This window comes from Lissotriton helveticus, chromosome 4_1 (assembly GCF_964261635.1).
Source record: "Lissotriton helveticus chromosome 4_1, aLisHel1.1, whole genome shotgun sequence".
NCBI lineage: Eukaryota > Metazoa > Chordata > Amphibia > Caudata > Salamandridae > Lissotriton > Lissotriton helveticus.
Window position 1 is genome coordinate 2,049,170,638 of NC_136063.1, and position 21,206 is coordinate 2,049,191,843.

General features: G+C 45.5%; 1 protein-coding gene across 2 annotated transcripts in view; it reads right to left on the bottom strand.

Annotated features, from left to right (window-relative positions):
- LOC144829518 (lysosome-associated membrane glycoprotein 2-like) overlaps positions 1–21,206 on the bottom strand; it is a 340,950-nt gene that overhangs the window by 261,126 nt on the left and 58,618 nt on the right. For both annotated transcript variants that reach the window (XM_078688735.1, XM_078688734.1), the window contains exons 5-6: positions 20,479–20,657; positions 3,512–3,634 (exon numbers count right to left, since the gene is read on the bottom strand). In XM_078688735.1, coding sequence (XP_078544861.1) covers positions 3,512–3,634; positions 20,479–20,657 — 302 coding nt within the window. The remainder of the gene's footprint in view (positions 1–3,511; positions 3,635–20,478; positions 20,658–21,206) is intronic.

Consider the following 21,206-nt stretch of genomic DNA (forward strand, 5'->3'; position numbering starts at 1 on the left):
GGTTTATTCCGGCGTAGAGTACGTTGCCGTAGTGGAGTCTGCTGGTGACCAGGGTGTGAGTGACTGTGTGTTCGAGGGGGATTCATTGGAAGGTCTTACGTAGGAGGCGAAGGGTGTGGAAGCAGGAGGACGAGACAGTTGATCTGGTGGTCCATTTTGAGCCCGGAGTCCAGGATGATTCCCAGGTTGAGAGTGTGGTCCGTGGGGGTGGGCAGGGGCCACCAGCTGTCATTCCAAGCGTTGGGCTTTGGGCCCATGATGAGTACTTCTGTTTTGTTGGCGTTTAGTTGTAGGCAGCTGTTTGTCATCCATTTGGCGACGGCTTCCATGCCTTCTCAAAAATTGCGTCTGGCGGTGTTGGGTTCATTGGATAGGGAGGATGAGTTGGGCGTTTGTGTATGACACAATGTTGAGTCGGTAGGTTCTGACGATCGGGGCAAGCGGAGCCAGGTAGACGTTGAAGAGCATAGGCCTGAGGGAGGACCCCTGGGGGACTCTGCAGACGGTAGGTGTAAAGTCCAAGAGGAATGGGAGTGGGGTGAGGAGTCTGACCTGCTGCATTCTGCCAAATAGGAAGGAGCAGATCCAGTTGAGGGCCTTGTCTTAGATCCCTACGTCGTGAAGTCTGCGTATTAGGGTGCAGTGAGAGACTGTCGAATGCCACTAAGAGGTAGAGGAGGATGAGGGCTGCTGTTTCTCTTTGGTCCAGTAGGGTGCGGAAGTAGTCTGTTGCAGCGAGGAGGGCGGTTTCCGTACTGTGGTTAGTTCTGAAGCCAGATTGGGAAGAGACAAGGATGTTGTGCTCTTCAATGAATGTGGCGAGTTGGCTGTTGATGGCTTTCTCGAGGACTTTCGCTGGGAACTGGAGCAGGGAGATGGGTCTGTAGTTTGAGGTCAGTGGGGTTCTCCGAGGGTTTCTTCAGGAGGGGGTTGACCTCGGCGTCTTTTCAGTCGGGAAACCTAGCGGTTACCAGGGAGCGGTTGGTGTGGCAGAGCATGGGTGTGATGGTGTCAGACTGTTGAAAATGTGGTGGGGCAGGGTCTGGGGGGCCCCGGAGTGGATTGACTTCGCCTTAAATGTGTCTTCGGTGATGAGAGCTGTCCAGTTGTCGATCGCTGGCTTCAGGGTGTCGGGGATGGTTGGTTAGGGTTCAGTGTGTTGGTTTTCTTCGTCAAAGTTGTTGTAGACACTCTTGATTTTGTGGTGGAAAAAGGTGCAGTGTTTGTCGCAGAGATCTTGTGAGGGAGGGATGTCGGTGGACTCTGAGGTGGGTTGGGCGTACTCCTTGATGTTTAAGAGTGGTTAGCTGTTGTGTGCATGAGTGGCGATTCGGTCTTCAATTGCTTTTCTCCTCGTATTTCTGATGAGTTGGTGGCGGCTCTGAAGTTTAACTTCTGTGGATTTGGTGTTCCTCCAGGCCTTTGAGGTGGCGGCAAGTGCGTCTGGACTCTCGAAATTTGGTGGTAAACCATCAGGCTTTCCTGGCGTGGGTGTGGTTTTTCTTGAGGGGGGGCTATGGTGTTGGCGCTGTCGGAGATCCATCTGTGCAGGGATCGGGTTGTGGTGTTGAGGTTGTCGTTTTCCGCTATGGAGTTGCTGAGTGATGAGGTTAGCTGGTCGTTGGTCCAGTTTCTTCGTGGGAACAGGTGCAGTGGTTGTTCTGAGGGTCAAGTGGACGTATCGATGGAGTCCATGGCAGTTCAGTGGTGTGGCTGAAGGTGATAAGTTACCTGTTGTGAAGAGGGGGTCGAGGGTGTGTCCTGCCGAGTGTGTGGGTTCGGTCACGATCAGGCAGAGTCCAATGTTGTGGAGGTTGTCAAGGAGGGATATGGTGCTGGGGTCCAGTTAGTTGTAGAGGTGAAGTGGAGGTCTCCCAGTAGGGTGTAGTTGGTGGATGCAATGGCATGCGGGGAGATGTCTGGGATGGAGTTGGCGAAAAGTCCGTGCTGTCCAGGGGGTCGGTAGATGAGGGTTCCTCAGAGGGTGGTGGTAGGGCTGGCCAGTATCTTGTAGTGAAGGTGTTCCTTCAGGTCTGTGGGCTCGTCGGGGAGCGTGCTCAGGCGGATGTTGGATTTGTGGACGATGGAGATTCCTCCTCCCAGGCGGGTGGGGCGGTCCTTCCTGGAGATCTTGTATCCTTGGGGAATAGCAATGGCCGGTCCAGAGGTGGTGTTCCAGGTTTCGGTGAAGAAAGCTATGTCCAGGGTGGTGCTGTCGAGGTGGTACCAGATTTCTGTGGCGGGTTTGTGGAGGGATCGGACGTTGAGGAGGATGCATTGCAGGGTGTTCGGGTGGGTTGTGGTCTTGCTGGCGGGTTGCGCCGGGTCAGTGGTCTTTGTGGTGCTGCAGGTGTGCTGTCAGACCCGACAGTTGAAGGGTCTGTGTGTGTCAGCTGGTAATGCTAGCTTGCAGTTGTTGTGTCCTGGGTTGAGAGCGCGGAGTGCCGCTGGGTTGTAGCGTTGAGGAGGTCCAGGGTTCCTGGCGCTGATCGCCGTCGGGTCACGGACTGGCGTAGATGGGATTGCCTGTAGCGCGCCTTTGGCACACCCGCTGCCCACATCTGGCCGCCATTAAGGGAGGGCTGGACAGCTGAAAGGTGCAAGAAAAGTGGGGGAAAGACACAGGAGTGAGAGGGGAAGATTAAATCTGTGAAAAACGAAGGAAAGAGGGGTATATTGAAATCAGTAAAAAAACGAGTGAAAACGGAGTAGAGACAGAAAGAATAAGAAGGGGAGATTGAAATGAGGCAGTTAGAGGTCTTTGCATTTAGCACATTTATAGCGCCTGCCTGACCCGAACCTGTAGGGTGTCTGCCAGGCTGACAGTTTCTCAGCCCGACAGGTGCTCTTTATGCTCAAAGATCTGCAAGTAGTACTGCCGTACACACCAAGAGGCTTTAAAGAACTGGGCATAAGGTTTTGGTCTGGCTCAAAAATAGAATGTCAAATATTTCTGAGTTTAGAATAAGTGGCAAAAAGGAAGGAAAAGCTTCTGCTAGAGAAAACAAAACTAACAAAAAAAAAAACACAAAAAAGTCTGAACAAGCAGGTCTTTTAATCCACACTCATGAGAAAAAAAAATCCTTAGAAGTTGCTCATCCCCTTTTCATAATAGGGCATGTTTTCAGCCCTAGCACACATGTATTATGAACATCCCCCATAAAGAAACTGAAAACGTGGACCACAAGGTTCTATTGTTTAAAGGATAAGCACATCGAACTGTGACTTATTTAGGTGAAATAGTGCTAGACTGTTATCTCGTTCCAGCCCTTAATTTAAAAAAAAAATAATAAAATGTAAAGTAGATGTACGCTGCTAAAACAAGAAACTTGACCAAGTAATAACATTTATAAGGCTAAGGCTAAGGCTTTGCATCCCATTTACACTTATATTCAAATAGTCTTCACAGCAAGTCGAGCTGAATGTTCCATTGAAGAGACTACCAAAACACTACCACTAACTTAGCCTACTTGAAGAGGAATTTTGCATCAATATTAATAAATATACTCACAAGAACAAAGCCAAATTCAATAGCTCCAGTGTTGCTGTCATTAAGAACCATGGTGGCAGTGTGGTTATCACAATGTCCGCTGCTGCTTGTTGTATTGGGATTAATGTTAACCGGCGAGCGCATCTAAAAACAGAAAAAAAGAGCATGTACAGCAGTTCATCCAACACAGACTACACGAAGAACTGGAGTTAAACTCCTGCTAAAACAGCAAACAAATCATGAAATAGAATCATTACAGTGATGGAAGCAGGAAGGGGATTAATCAATGTTGCCAATAGTTTAGAGAGCTTTTAAGAGACTAAAATAAATGGTGGCATAGCAAATGCAATTACACACATTGGTCATGTGGCATAAAGGCAGAACAGAATTAAGGTTCAACAACGTGTAAAGCATCTAGAAGGATTGAATTATAACACTATCTGCCAAAGAACCAACAAAATGCCAAGGGACATTTGGCACTGGTCCTTCAGCTTATGCATATTCTCCTAGAAATGGGCTATCCAATAGAAGTTAGAAAGCCACATTTACACTAGATTTTCTACACTCCATGTTTAATTGGTCTGTAAACTTGGATCCAAGCCAGAATGTTCTAACACCTTATGGTCCCATGTTGGCCTTTATCTCCCAAAAGGGATACAGTGAGGAGGTGTTTCTTGTAGCAATCTTAAGTCACAGCAAAGCATCAAAGATCAGTTGTATGTATTTGTATGTATTTGAGCTTGTAAAGCGCACTGCTACCCGTCCGTGGGTTTCCTGGCGCTGTATAACTCTGGGGAACCCGTCCTGGCTTTCCCTGTGGGATGGTCCCTGCTGGGAGTCCCCAAGGTGGAGCCAGGCATCCCCGGAATTGATGGGGCCGTTGTGGAGATTAGGCAAGCTAATGCCCAGAGTTGCAGAGTGGAACCCCTGATTAGAGTAAGCATCGAAGCGAGAATTATCGAGTCCGCTGACCCAAGTCCACAACCCTGCCGTGTCGGGAATTGAACCCTGGTCCCGGGCCGACTTCTGCTCCCGGGTCTGCCGCCTCTAACCAGTGAGCCACACTACTCCACTAAATTAAAGTGAATTAGTAAAATCAGCACTGAGTTACATCTGAGAAAAGTTTCCCCATCAATCCCCACCTCCCCAAAAAAGCCAACAACTCCCATTCAAATGGGACAATTTTTCTCTGTGTCTAGGTCAAACAGTGTAGGCTTACACTAAAAGGTGGAGGGACTTAAACACTCAACGCACAGAAACAGATCCATTGAGTATTTTATCAATCAGTACTTCAAAAGAAGAAAAAGGACTTGAATAGGTAAATAAACAGTACCCTTACAACTAAAATATACAAAGGCTACCAGAATTCCCTGGCACCTTCGGGCTCATGAACCAACTCCATAAATAGGACTACGAATCTGGTCACCACCTATATCTAGGCCTATATCAACCAACTAGGGAAACTTGAGGAACTCTAGCAAGTTAGTAAAGGTCAGAGCTACAATGATAGTCAAAGGTTAGATCCTCAATTATGTAGTAAGGAGGTTAACTGAAAGGAGTCCTGTGACTAAGTATATACAGCATCATCTCAGCGTTTATTTGGTTTAACATGAAATGGGAATCATCCTGCCTAAACTTAGGCTAGGTACATATAGAAAAGGAGTATGTTTCAAAGACTTAAAAAGCGGTCAAATAACCTTCTTACGTGTGAAGGGATCCAAATGATTTCAGACTAGGTCTAATGTAGGTAAAGACTTGTAATGGCTTATGATACGAGACATGGTAAATACAGGCAAATTTGGTTACTTTTGGTCCCTGGTGCAGAACGTTAGAATGCTCCTTGATTAACTGCGCATACTTCCATCAATCGCACAAAAATAATAAAGGAGACCTCCCATTTGGAAGAATAAGCTTTTATATACTAGAAAGATATACAGTGGCAAAATTGGACAAAAAAAGTATTATATTGGTTGAAAAAAGGAGGAGTAAAGAGCAAGTTACTTACCTTCAGTAATTCTCTTTCTGGTGGATACACACACCACTGAATCTCCCAAGACCCCAGACTGGATCCAGGAAATTTTCCAGCAAAGCTCCAGCACAGCAAGAGGGGGATCATGCGGCTATGCGCAGACTCGAAACGAACTCCGAAAGTGAATAGCAGAGACACGTAAAATCACCACCCATGAGCACTAGCGTAAGTTTGGTTTTTTGCCTTTGTGTGCCATTAGATTTGGAGCGTAAAGCAATTGTAGGTGACAGTGCGCTGATCGAACTTGGGATCTTTTAAGATGTAAAAAGAGGGAACTTCACAAAATGGGGAGGTGGGAGGAATCTATTGTTATTCACTGTATAGATAGTTACTGAAGGTAACATGTTCTTCTGATGGGACAGGTCTAAATAAATACAGATTCCTCACCTTTAGAATAGATACCAAAGGCAAAAAAGTATTTCCAAACCAAATGGGCAAAGTGTCCTTACCGCCAGACCTAGTTTCCAACTATAAAGGGTAGACAAATTATCCAGCAGAACATGGGCTTATTGGTACAAGTAAGAACAAGCACTGGAAAAGCTGATGGGTTTTGCCAATGTGAGATTTGTTAGTTTTGCGATTTTTTTTTTAGCCATGTTGTAAACAGCTGAAAGCAACGTAAAAAAGCTGTACAACACAGCCAGTGTTGTCTTCGTTACAGCACTGAAAAAAAATGCAGGTATGCTGCACTGAAGCTAGTGCTGCTGTTTAATATGGCTATAAAAAATTGACAAAGTCAACAGATCTCACATAGGCAAGCCTGGCTTTGCCAATGCTTGGTATGTAATGACATATGGCAAGTTAGAAGCATCTATATCGTGTTTACAACGGCTGAAGTGGTAATGATGCAAAATGCCCTTGCCAAGGTGTCCATGTTTCGAAGCATTTTAGTACTATACAAAAACTGAAAATGTGCCATATGAAAGTGCTGAATGTAACAAGTAGACAGGAAAGTCCAATAGGGTACAGCTTGTTTTGCAGGGATGTTTAAGGATGTTACTTTGAGTGTAATCGTTACAAAAGAACCAAAAAAGCATTTGTGACTGCTTGTTCTGCAGCAAAGTATAGCAATAATCTGTGTTCAGTTGGTTCCTAGACAATTTGGCTCCTGTGCTACTGCACTTGCTACACCATTCAAATCATAGCCCGATTGCCTACAAATTAATTTAAAATTGCACTGCTTGTTTAGTAGTAAACTAGCAATAATCTGTGTTCAGAGCGTTTCCTAAACCTTTTGGCCCTGTGCCGCTGCATCTGCTGCACCATTCAAATCATGACCCTTGTGTTTCCAAGGACAAATGAGGAATTTTTTTATGAACAGTGTCAGGAGACGCTCACTGGGGACACGTAAGGGGAGGATGACCACCTACCTCCTTACGTCTCTCCTGTGCTTCTTTTACAGTCACCATGGGACACGCTAAATCAGGACTGCAGCGGCCCCTTTAATTCAACATCCTTTCTCTTCCGGGAGGAGCAGACGGTATGGCACCGTTACTCCGAACTTTTTTCCCCGCGGACTTTGTCCGCATACCATTACTCCGCGAGGTCATTGACCTCGCATACCATCACTCCGCATTTTTCCACAACGCAGCTGCATTTACCACGCATGCCTTTACAACGAATTACGTTGTAAAGGCATGTATGATAAATGCACATGCGTTGTGAAAAAATAATAGACTTCAAGAAGATGGAACCCGGAGGAGTGTGGAACCACGACGACGAGAGAGGTAAGGGGGTTTGGGTTCATTTTTTAGGGGTGGGGGTCGTGCTGGGGTAGCGATTGTGTAGTGTAGAGTTGTGGTGGTTGTGTAGTGTAGGGTCATGCAGGGGTAGTGTTTGTATATTGTAGGGTCATGCTGGGGGTAGTGTTTTAGGGTTTAGGGAAGTGTTGTAGTGTAGGGTCATGCGGGGGGTAGGGTTTAGGGTAGTGGTGTAGTGTTTGTGAAGTGTCATGCAGGGGTAGTGTTTGGGGTAGTGTTTAGGGTAGTGTTGCAGTGTTTATGTAGTGTAGGGTCATGCGGGGATAGTGTTTTAGGGTGGTGGTGTAGTGTTGGGTCATGCTGGGGGTAGTGTTTTAGGGTAGTGTTTGTATAGTGTAGGGTCATGCAGGGGGTAGTGTTTTAGGGTTTAGGGTAGTGTTGTAGTGTAGGGTCATGCAGGGGGTAGTGTTTTAGGGTCGTGTTTGTGTTGTGTAGGGTAGTGTTTTAAGGTTGTGTTTGTGTAGTGTAGGGTAGTGTTTTAAGGTTGTGTTTGTGTAGGGTAGTGTATGTGTAGTGTAGGGTAGTGTTTAGGGTCGTGTTAGGGTAGTGTATGTGTAGTGTTTTAGGGGTTAGGGTAGTGTTGTGGTGTGGGTGTAGTGTAGGGTAGTCTTTTAGGGTTAATGGTAGTGTTTGTGTAGGGTAGTGTATGTAGGGTAGGGTTTAGGGTAGTGTTGGTGTAGTGTAGGGTAGTGTTTGTGTAGTGTAGGTATTGTTTTAGGGTAGTGTTAGTGTAGTGTAAGGTAGTGTAGGGTAGTGTTTTGGTGTAGTGTAGGGTAGTGTTTTTGCAGGGTACTCACTTACCTTTAAAACTTTTACAATGAGTATACCTTTAACATGCATGCCTTTGCGTTGTAAAGGCATGCGTGGTAACGGCAAATTCGTTGTAAAAGTTTGCGTTGTGTTCATTTTCAGAGTTATAGTATTTGCGGAATCATTTTTGCGGAGTGATGGTATGCGGGGTATTTGTATGCGGAAAAACGTCACATAGTCGGAGCAGACCTATCACGTGACCGGGTCACATGCACCAATGAGAGTTCCGGAGGACGAGGAAGCAGCTTTTTCAACCAGTACGGGACCGGAGGACGTTGCGTATTGGGATCACGGAAGCTGCGAGACCAGGAGAAGCTGGAGAGGAATCAGAACTGTAAGGAGACGCCGACCCAGCCACGCAGCGCCTCGATGAACAGGAGACGCTGGAGCCCCAGAGCTGCCACCCACGGAAGAACCAAGAACGGGAGCCGGACCCGATCCGGTACCACAAGCCTACCAGCCACGCTCACAGGGAAGAGTGGCTCCCAGAGGTATGTTCCAAAGTGAGGGGCTGGTTTCAAAAGGGGTCCTCAGCAAGCGGCCATAAACTAGGGGAGGGAGGAGAACTTTAGATCCCTGAACCCCCGAAACGAAAGTCTTGTTTTCGCAATGATTTGTTTATCATCACCGGGTTTTTTGTATAAAGTGTTGGTGATGGTTCGCTAGGCAGAAGTGAAGCGAGCGGGGGAGGGGGCAGGGCTGCAGGGGACGCAGCAGCGAGAGAGAGGAAGAGCGAGGGGTACAGAATGCAAAAAGGGCACAGGATGTCACGAGGAAAACCGTGGCAACCAAGCAGTACAGTTACACTAGGCAGAAGTGAAGCGAGTTGGGGGGGGGGGGGGGGGGTGCGGGAACACCACAGGAGGAACGGTGAGAAGGAGAGGAGGGCACAGAATAGCAGAAGAGGTTGAGGGAGGAATGAAACGAAGAGAAAATACCAAAGACCAAAACACAATGGAATGGCACAGCGCAACCTACAGCCTACCACTGGCCACCAGGGATGAGGCGCAGGTGGTAGCCTGCGGGTGGAGGAGGGCCTTGAATTTCTTCAGTGGCAGCTGGGCTAAGGTCACAGGCACACTGGTGGTGCTGTGCAGGGTGTGGAGCGACCTGCCTAAAAGGGTCAAGGGTCTTGCAATGCATGTCAGGACCCCATCTCAATCCAGATTCCAGACCCCATAGGGTTACTGACCATCTATCTGAAAGACATTGACTCCCTTCTGCTATCATACAACCCCACTCATAATGACTCCACTAATTAATATCAAAACTATTCCCTCCAGCCCATTTAGAGATCCCAGTCTAAGTGTTAAAACTATGAAGGATAACTTCTTACTTGTCCCCACAAACAAGTTGCATATCAAATCTATGCTTCAGTGCAGATCAGCTGCAAGACATGCAGCTGACATTGCCGACCCCATACTTACACAAGAACTTGACCTCCTGATCTTAACTGGAACATGGCGCAACACCACCTCAACCATTCTTGACATTTTAGTTCCTCCCAATAAGGACATCAGATTGGACAGACCTGATGAAGTTGGAGGCAGGATAGTATGCACCAATTGTTCCACGATCCCTCTGAGACTTACACCCACTTTTCTTATGTCTTTCTTTGAATACCTTACCATTGAAATTTGGAACAATGACGAGATGGTGTGTAAACCCCACATGAGCTACCGCCCTCAAGAAAACAACCTGTTCATCGAAAGAACTATAGAGGCCATATCCTCGAACTTGGACCAACACCCTAACCATATCTTCCTTGTGGATTTCAACTTGCACTGGAATAACAATCCCATACTGAACAGCTTCAAGGCCTTCCTCTCCGACATAAACCTCACTTAGTTTTGCAACAGACCTACTCACAATAAAAACTCCACTTACGATCTAATCATCGCTAAGGAGGTCATACAACTGGAAGCCTGATCACCCTGCGACTGGCAAGATTACTATCAAATCTTCTCATCTTGGAAAGGTTCAGATTAGACCAGGCCAATATTGAAAGAACAAACAGTGGTGTAGAGATCTGAGAAATGTCACCACACTGATATAACGTCCATTAGCAACAACCTCCTTTCTCCACCCTCCAACATGTCAAATTTAAATGACCTTACTGAACATTCCATGACATGTGATTCAATTGTTCCGAAGCAACTCAAAATAATTTCCAGCAAACATTCCAAACCCTGGTTCAATAGCTTTCTTAATGAGGAAAGTGGTAAACTAAGGCTGAGTGAGAAATCATGGAGAAAGTTTCCTTCCATAATACACCTTAAAAGTTTGAGTAATGACAAGAAGCTTGTATAAAAAACAAGCATTTGCAATGCAATAGGTCTCGCATTTGTGAGAGTTTGAGCTATTGCCACTGTAAATGACAATGCCTTTTATTTATGTGTTTTGAAATGCTGCCAGCGGTGCATAAACACGCAAATTTCTTACTTATAGTCCTGTAAGTACAAACTTTTTGATCTACAACACATCTAAAATGTGGTCTCTAATAAGTTTTAATGCATGCGCGGCTCTATACGAGACCTAAACATGAAGATCCGCCCCTTCCAGATACAGCTGGTGCATGCAATCAATAGTGCATTCATGCTTGGTTGAGAGGCTTAATGGTACATGCTACACGTATGAATTAATGACAGACATTAATGATGTAGGATGGCCTCGTGAGTGACATCATCAGGCTGAGGCTGCCGGAGAGGCTTGTGCAGACAGTGCCGTTTACCCCAGTGGTTGGCATCGGAAGGGCTGTTAGAGACAAATATTATGTAGAAGCCCTCCACGCGTAAACTCAACCCGTAGGTATCAGAGCGCTTTAGGTGAGCACCAGTTACATTACAGACACACATTAATTTTTAGGCACGGGGAAAATAAGTGATTTGTCCAGAATCAGAAGATGTTTGAGTCTCCCGCCGGGATCGAACCCGGTTCCCCATCTTCAAAGTCGTCCGCTCTAGCTGTTGAGCCACATCCTGATCAAGTGAGCCTCGGACCCTGCATGGATGTCGCAGTCAGCTTGCCGGGATCATCATGTCAGGCGGCCTCTGCAGACAGATACAGTGGGGTGTCTGATAGAAAGCACGACAGCCAGACATCCATCCAATCTATTTTGAGGCTGTATGTATGTGTCACACAGTTAATGAGAAGGACACCCGACGCATGCGCAATAGAGGCGTTCCTGCATTTCAGACCCAGCGGCAAGTTGGACCACGTCGCAAAGAAATAAAAGCCTGTATGTTTGAATGTTTATATATTTTTTATTTGGATGACCTAATGCACGTCTTCACAGTGATGTGCGGCCCCTGCATCTATTTATTATTAAAGTGAATGTGTGTATACAGACGGACACATTCATTTTTAGGCACGGGGAAAATAAGTGATTTGTCCAGAATCACAAGATGTTTGATCTTCCCTCCGGGATCAAACCCGGTTCCCCATCTTCAAGGTCGTACGCTCTAGCCGTTGAGCCACATCCTGATCAAGTAAACCTCTGACCCTGCATGGATGTCGCAGTCAGCTTGAGCGGGTTCATCATGTCAGGTAGCCTCTGCAGGCAGATACAGTAGGGTGTATGATAGAAAGCACGACAGCCAGACATCCATCCATCCTACTTTGTGGCTGTAGGTATGTGTCACACGGTTAATGAGAAGGCCACCCGACGCATGCGCAAAAGAGGAGTTCCTGCATCTCAGACCCAGCGGCAAGTTGGACCACGAAGCGAAGAAATAAAAGCCTGTATGTTTGAATGTTTGTATATTTTTGATTCAGATGACCTAATGCGTCTTCACAATGATGTGCGGACCCTGCATCTATTTATTATTAAAGTGGATGTGTGTATAATCTAACTTTGGCCTGGTCGGTAGGCCTATCCGACGACATGCAATGTCTGTGTGCGTGGATAATGGATTGTTACAGCAAAGTCCTTCATTTCAGTAATTACAGAGCAGTGGGCCAGGAATAAGTTTTATGCTGCCATCTGCTGTGTTGTCAATGCCACTGTGTCGACAGAGAGGGGCTTTGAAGGATGGAGAGGCAACAGGCAGATCAAAGGATGGGTGGGAGGGGAAAAAACGTATTAGCGAGTGAGAAAAGCCAGAAACACCAATGGGGGCGGGGAAGCAGATTGCCTTCAAGCGAGTGGGAGGGATTCTGTGAGATTAGCTTCTGAACTCCTGTAACAAATGACTAATAAGCAGTGGCTAGAAAATGGTGCAGACACTTTGGGGAAAATGGCTTCTTCCATGTACATGGGCAATGTTAGGTTTTTATCCTTTGTGGCCAAATCCATATAGATGTCAAGATTATTTATATTGATAAACGGAGAAGCTACCCTTGCCTCCTGCCACTTGTGTGTTTCAATACATCTATCAATTCATCATTGTTCCCATTTCTAATTAAAGTTGCAGGTCAGTGTGTGCTCTGATACAACTACGTTGTAACAATGGTAACATTCGTATTGCATCATTTTCAGGCTAGAGCAGCTCACACTTTAACCCGGTTTACTCAATCAAATCCAGACCCGAGGTTCACGCGCCCTAGATGCATTGTCCACTTGCTATTCCGAGTATGTTTGTTTATTCATTTGAAGCTCTATAAGCCCAGGACACACCAGGAGGATGACAGCGCCCTTTAAAGTTTGACAGGGTGAACGGAGCTATTGTGTGCTATCAACGATGCTACTGTGCGCACTGCATGTATTCCTATCCTATTATTAACACATGCATGCAATGTGAAATATAGTTGATACCTCTTCTACACTAAGGGCAAATCATTTGCAGTGTTATATAAATTGCATAACAACGTAGAACATGAGTTAGCTTTAAAAAGATAGTAAAATAAACTACTTTTTCAAACCGTTTCACCTAGGCAGCATCATTTAAAGTTATCCATAAGAACTGATGGATTTGCAAAGGGTCTTGCAGAGCTCCAGACATGGTCAAACCTCATCTGAAGTTTTAGGAGTGGCTGAATCTGTCAGTTAATGTGCTTTTTGTTCAAGCGCCTCATGGCAGGGCAGGCATTATGCAATGTAGTTTCTTATATTTCTTATATAATCTAATATTTTCACTCCCTTAACCTGCATGGGATGGCAAACTCCAACAAGGGAGTTTTCACTTTATTTTCCCAAAGGTAGCGCTGAGAAGTCATTGCTCATAAGTTCCTATAATATAGTCACTCACCTTTTGATATATCATTAGTTAAACTGGACGCAACGTAATGAAACGAGCTTGTAGTCAGATAAAATGTGTATACCGACATGAACACTTGTGCAAGTATACACTGCGAATTTCGAATATATAATAAACAGTCTTTGCGGTCACCTACGAAGGGATAGAAGAGAATGAGACGCCTAAAACTGCCTGTAGCTGACCAGGGAACTCACCGGCTAATCCCTGCAACGTTTCTGCTGCTGAATCCATTTCCGCCTGGTTGCCCTTTTTGCCGTCGTTGGACCTCGCGGTACCCGCTGCGCGGGTCCCGCATCGCCCGTTCTGTTGGGTGTTCCTGCTGAGGAGTGGGACCTTCGCTGGAGTCTTGTGTGGGCTGCAGGGCGGGAGGAGAACACTCTACCAGGGCTGCGAGCGCCAGGTGAGGGACAGGGACTCCATTTCCCAGGAGTCCCTGTGTTGCCATCACCTGCACCTGGACGCTCTCCCTGGTTGCCCCGCCCCCAACCGCCTCATCCCTTATTAGGAACAGCTGATCCCCGCTACGCGGGACGCGTGCGGGACGCCCGGGGCTAAGCCCGGGCAAAGGGCGGGCCCTCTGTGGCCCTCAGAGGCCAGAGGAGCCTGGCCTGGGCTATCCCCTTTGTTTGGACTATTGGACCTTCCATCATAAACTCCTACACTTAATTTCTGCTACCCCGCGCTTCAAAAATCTCTGGGGCCTGTTATGAACTATCGAGAGACTAGAAGTATGGCAGCTGCTGGAGCCAAAAAACTGACAGGGACCCTTGATGATTTCATTGTCCGGACTCATGCTTTAATAGATGAAGGGATCATATTAATGGATAGAAGGGTGTCTCAGGACTTGGCAATAGCCAGGAGATCTTCTTTAGGACTTATAGCTCAGGCTTGTACTCCACACGCAGCGATTGGCTCAAACACCCGTGCCATCGTACATAATGAGGGGGCCCATGATGATATTAGTTCCCAAGAAGGTTTGGAGGCAACACCTAACCTTGCTTTGTTAGTAGAGAGCGATTCTCCAAATGAGCCCGAAAATGTTCCTGTGGTTAATGTACATGACAGGGGTCTGAAAGAGGGTGCAATTCCCAAAAAAAAGTCCAAATCAGCCAAACGTAAAGGAAGGAAAGCACTGACCACTCAAAACCTAGATCAAACCACTTTAGACCTGGCGCCCTCAAACAGCATCCTGGTTGCGCACACTGCTGACTCGGATGGAGCTGCCCAAACTAATGTGCGTTTATCCTTAGGCTTACCAGATGACACGGTCATAGATAGTAGCTTAGAGGAAATACTGGATTTGGGTGATGAAATAGATAACCATGTTAGAAGCAACGAGGATATGAACAGCTTAAACATGGTAAATAACAACATCTTGGAAATGTTAAAAATCCTGCTTGAACCAATTGAGGTCAGGTTGCGTTGCTTAGAAACCATCTTAAAAAACATTCATAAAGATATAAGTGCTCCCAGTTTTAGTTTGGAAAATAAGATACCCCCTGTAAAAAAGCCCACGAACAAGCCTCTCACAGCTGACAAAAACACCCTTCCTCTTAAAAAAATTATACCCAGTAACCCCACCAATGTTACCATCTCAGGTGGCACTTCTTTAAAAACCACTGATTCAAAACAAACAACGAATCCCGCAAAATCCCAGGTAACCGCCCAGGTTAAGTTTAAAGCTCCCACACCCCCGGCCCCTAAATTAGATCAGACCCCGAAAGATAAGAGAGAACCACGGAGAAACATCCACCTTCCTCCGGATGCATGCCCCTATGTAGTGATCCTGACTGGGGTCACTGAACTTGTAACAACTGAAACGGAGTCCTACCAAGCCTTAAAAAATAAGGTTTGTCATTGGTTGTCAAAAAATTACCCCTTACCGCCTGGCATGCCTAGTAACATCCTAATGGTGGAGAGAACCCCTTGGGTGGGAGGCAATAGGAAAAACCTACAAGGTGACTGCGTTGTGGTCACCTTTGAGCACCAACAGGTAGTAAATTACATCTGTGCTGGCACACCACGCCATCAGGCGAGCACGGTCACTGCCAGGCCTCTCTCCTACTTTTATGTACAGGGGAATCAACCCGACAGTAGGTGGAGCTGGTTAAAGGGCCCCCAGGAGCTTAACTACAGACAGAAGTTCAATCCCCCATGGGAGGCTCAATCTTGCGGTTGGGAGGAGAGGGGGGAGGACGGGTGGAACGTGGTTGGGAGAAGAAGAGCCAGACCTTTTCAGGGTGGGTTTGCTGCAGGCCCCCAAAATAAATATTTATATCATGACCATCACTATGCAAACGGGCAAGAAAATTATTTTAATGTCCCAACGTTTAATCATTACGATCACCCGTCCTTTATGGATTGGGTAGATTGACAAACATCAGGCCCCCCTACCATACAAGTCTTGACTGCTCCTCACATCACACTACAGTGCAGTCAACACTCACAAGAATTAAACTCCGAGCCAACTATTGAGCCAATGTTAACCACAGGACAGGGCTTGGAGGGAGGGACAGCCTCGAGTGTGACTGATGGGAAAAAAGGAAGTAGGCGGGTGATCGCAATGGCCACCTGGAATATAGCGGGCCTTAGGAATAAGATTGATGATCCTCATTGGAGAGACTTAATAGGCACTATGGACATAATTGCCATGCAGGAAACGTGGGCGACTGAAAATTTGCTCACAATGGATGGGTATACCACCTTTTACCTCCCAGCTGTCAATTCATTGAGGGGGCGGGCCAGAGGTGGTTTGGTTACCTTGATATCTGCAAAAATCTCTGGCACATATAAAGAAATTCCCACTGGCAGCCCCTACTGTTTGGCAGTCTTAATTACACACAGGGGATTTAATGCTGTACTATTAGTTAACTTCTACAACTCCTTTGATAGAGAACACCCACTCGATAACTTGTTGAGGTTAAACTCTTTTTTAACTAGTTTTCAGGAGTCTATGGAGGCTAACTGTATTGTAATTTTATTGGGTGATTTCAATGTCCATAGTTGTAAGGAAAAATGCCCCCCGAACCTCTTGTTTGGTCCCCCAGAAGAAGAGAATATCCATTTTGAACATTCAGAACAGGGATCCTGTTTAGAATCCCTGTTAGCTGAAAATGGTCTAATGTTGCCTCTTGGGGTGGAAGAGGGTATTCCAACTTTCACGGGACATGGCAGTGGGTCTACCATTGATTATATTTTTCTAAGCAGTAGTTATAGTAGTCATATTTTTGGCTATACTGTTGTAAGGTCCCATTTTAGTGACCACAATCTTCTTGTTTTAAAAATTGAAAATGTTCTAGCTGTTAATGTTAGTACTTTGAGTCTAGCAGATAAATGTGATTTAAGAACATCGGATCAGGCCCGCCGAATTAAATGGTGTAAAATAATCCCGGAGGATTTTTTTGGTAAACTGCGCATAAGTAGCCAGGAGGCCTTTGCACTTTGTTTGGACGATCAGGTGGGGGACACAGAGGTGTTAGAGGCGTATAATAGGGTCTGCGCCAATATTGTGTCGAACCTGACACAACAGTGTAAAAGGAAAACCCAAGAAAGGGTGGGCTGGTTTGACAATAATTGCTCCGCTGTTAATCGTAAATTAAAATCAGCTTTAAAATCGAAACCAGTAGATAGAAGACTTGTGGCCACCCTTAGGAAAGCATATAAGACCGCCATCGAGAGAAGACGGCGCGAGATCAGAAAGGATGCTTGGGCCGACCTGACCTCAACTGATGTTTTGAAAAGTAGCGCCAAATTCTGGGCCGTGGTCAATCAACCAACCATTTTTTGCGGACTCACATAACAGGGAGTTGGATTGTGGTATTCAAGAAGACAAATGGCACCTGCATTTTATATCTGTGAATGAACAGGAAGCCCCCAGGGCTGAGGACATGACCAGATTATACCAACTCCCTTACAGCCTAACGGTGGATGAGGAAGAGGTGGGCTTAGCCATTGAAAAAATGACTAGCAATAATGCTCCTGGGCCGGACGGGGTTCCCGCTGATCTTTTTAAAGTGGATATTTTATTCTGGTCCAAAATTTTAGCCAGAGTTTTCAACAGCATTTTTAAAACAGGTATCCCAGCATCATGGTCCCAATCAGTAATTGTCCCTATTTTTAAAAAAGGAGACAGGGGGGAACCGGGAAATTACCGCCCTATATCCCTAATAGACTCTGCGGTTAAGGTCATAGGGAGAGTGGTCCTCAGTAAACTTACTGATTGGCTAGATGAGACTAACATTCTCTCACCCCTTCAGTACGGTTTTAGAAAGGGAAGGAGCACCATCGATCAGAGCCTAAACTTACAACTGTTGATAGGAAAATACACCATAGCTAAGCCTGGATCCCTGTACATTGCCTTCATGGATCTGTCCTCGGCTTTCGACCGAGTTAACAGATCCAAGTTGTGGGGCCAGCTCCTCAGCATAGGCATTGACCCAAATATCGTGTACTTCCTAGCAGACCTCCATAAAGACCTTACCGCCACTGTCCGTTATGACAGAAAAGGGAACTGCACAGGGAAAATCCATATTACCAACGGTGTTAGGCAGGGCTGCATTCTTGCCCCCCTGCTGTTCACTTTATATATTAACAATCTGGGCAGAATATTGGGCACAGCATGTATAGATATACCGAGGGCAGGGAAATACATATTGCCCGCATTATTGTATGCAGATGACGCTGCTCTCATAGCTAGAACCGCAGTCGGCCTGCAAAGTCTGTTGAACTCTTTTTATAATTTTATGATAAAACTGGACTTAAGCATCAATTTTGGTAAATCCCATGTAATGGTAGTAGGGCATAAAACAAAGACCAAAAAACATGCCTTGACCTTACACTGTAATGGTCACAAATTATCTAGAGTTCCCAGATTCCCTTATCTGGGTGTAGTGTTTGATGATCGTTCTGCATGGCTTCCACAAATGCTGGAGAAAAAAAAAGGTCTTAACACTATCTATATCTGCAGTTCTCGGCTTTTCACGTAAAATTGGGGTGAAGCCTATAGAGGCCGTTTTAAAAGTGTACGCTGCTAAATGCATAGCTATTGTTATGTATGGCGCAGACCTGTGGGGTTTTAGGCCTGTTAAACTTCAAGTGATTGAAGATAACTTTTTAAAATCCATTCTTTCCTTACCAAAATCCACGGCAAGCTTTATTGCTCATCAGGAATGCGGGGTGGATTTTCTGGAGGACGGGGTCGCTATGGCTCCCCTCCTGAAATGGATATCTGTGTGGCTCAACCCAGAGCTTGAAGTTAATCACGAAATCCTGAAGGACTGTCTTAATTTAGATCACTGGAACAAGATCCCCTGGCTGAACTATGTTGAGCAGTTGTGTATTAAGCTAGGAAGGCCTGAATTGTTCCATAACCCCTCTGCCCTCGTGAAGGCAGACTTTAAGTGGACAAAGAACACCTTTTTGTTGTACAGTGGAATGAATAGGGAAAACAGGGAGTTGTTAAAACCCTCGGTTAGGTCGCATCAATTGATTGTTTCCTCAGACCATGATCCGGAACTTTACTTGAAGGTCGTAAACAACCCAAACCATAGGTACCTTCTTACCAAGTTCCGTCTGAATAAAGTTCACTTGTTAATCTCTGGCCGCCCTGGCTGGACCAGGGACTCGGAACTGAATATATGTACTTGTGATGGACACTCAATTATGGACACTGCCCACTACCTGTTCTTTTGTATCCACTTCAAATCTATCAGGGAAAAATTTATTATTCCCCTGCTAAAAGGGAGGGGGTTTAGGCAGGTTAAACCAGCTTTATTATACCTTCAGATGTTAAATGATATCTGGGAAATCTATAACGTGGCCAAATTTTTAACTATTGCAGTCAGATTGGGTAAAAAGATCAATTGGGTGTAGAATACCTACCTACAACAATTATGCTTACTGTAAAATTGAATCTAGTTTTTTAAAAATTGTAATGTTTTTATTTGATTGATAATTGTAACCTTTTTTAATGATATATTGTGATTTTTGGACCATTGTTTAGGTGTGTCTTGTACTTTTATGGTTTTGAAAAATTCGAACCGAATAAAGTATTTCTTGACTTGAAGAGAATGAAAGACCACGATAGTGAATCCACAGATGCAACAGAAGAAAACAAGCCGGGGTGCCAACCTTCGTGTAGCGCTGTGAGGAGGAGGGAGGGGGGGGAGAGAGTGCGCTGTGCATACCAATGGCGAGGTTAGCAGCGAAGGGGCCTGAAGCGCATCAGCAGGCGAGCCCTAAAGAGAGTCAGCCAAAATGGATCAAGGGAGCAGCAGGGCAGGGGGAGAAAGGAGGGGTGATTTTGCGAGGCTTCTGGCGGGGGGAGAAAGGAGGGGCAGCGGAATGCGTGCGAGGGGAGGAGAAGCGTGGCAGGCAGATGTGCGGCCTGGTGAGGGGGCGGGAATGCGAGCCTGGTGGGGGCAGGCGGATTAGGGAGATGCTCGTGCGGTCACGTGACCCGCTTTGTGGCCACGTGACCTCACATGCACTGTGAAGAAACGCCAGTGGTTTCACTAGCCGATCAAGCACTATAATTCTCCCCCATTTCCCATTGCTTCGCAATGGAAAAGGACGAGACCTAAAAACGTATCCGCATGGCCAATGCCGAAGGTCACAACTAGACAACGCCAAGAACAGATCCAAAGAAACCATTTGAAATCACACAAGCAAGCTAACCACCACTCTGCAAACAAGGGCTCACTCCCTAGTGGTGAAGAGTTCTCCACACACTTAATTGAAAGGACAAGGAAGATTGAATTAGAATTGCAATCATGTTGATGAAGCAATACAAGGAGTTCTATTTCCAGAATCCAAACCAAGAAATATAGTAAGGAAAAAAGCACAAGCCAATCCTTCTGAATGGAGGAAACCTCCTTAAAACCGGTTTCTAACCTAACACCTCCAGTTTATAAAGGTACTAAATCAAAGTCAACTAGGAGCACCTCATAAGCCCTCAACCACCTACATAGATCCTCTGAAACGCTACAGAGGACTCCAAATCCAATCCTCCTTAAATTCTGCCGTACTGGAAACTGTACCCATTGTTCACCATAAGGTCTGTATTCACCACACTACTATAAACAGTGCTCCCCAGCGAGGTTTTTGCTACATAATAAAACACCCAATTAATGAAAATACATAACTGATCAAATCTGGTCAAGTGCATTTAGTAATTCTAACCAGCCATAAACATACCTGAGAAACATTCAGTTGTAGCCCCATTGTGGCAAGAAGACATGTTTCATTTCCAGTCTTAACAGAGTATGTCCCAGCGGATGGTTTACTTGGAGTTGGTTTTGTCGGAGCTGGGGTAGACGCAGGAATAGTAGGTGCAGGTGGTGCTGTTGTTGATAGATCAGCATCACATTCTGTAACTAAATAAAAAATGTAAAATGCCACACATTATTTGACAGACTAGGCAAATCACTAGCTTATCCAGTGTTTAAATATGCACAAGTCGGGCCTACTATTAATATCCCAATAATTTTATATATTCAAGTCAAGACAGTGGCACCTACTTTTGTAGTGAAACAGGACACTGACCCAAATTCTTTATTAGATAAAGGTGCTTGTTACAAGTACAACATTATTTTTCAAAAATACTGCTAATATACTGATCATGAATAACAGTGAGCGAGACTGGCTTAGTTTGCTTTTGCATAACTAGGCGAAATGTCAGCAAAACTTCAACACAAAATGAGCCATTGTGTCAATTTGACGCAAGAAAGCATTTTCTGCCAAAAAGAAAAAAGTACACAAACACTGGAAACAGCCACTCGTGTTCTGTTCCAGTGCGTTCCAGTGGAGTAATGGTATAACTCCAGGAATTTCACGCAAGTAGGTCATGAAATTCCTGAAACTACACAAATGACACCAGCACAATTTAAATTCCAAACAGTTCTAACCAACACAAAAACCGCATT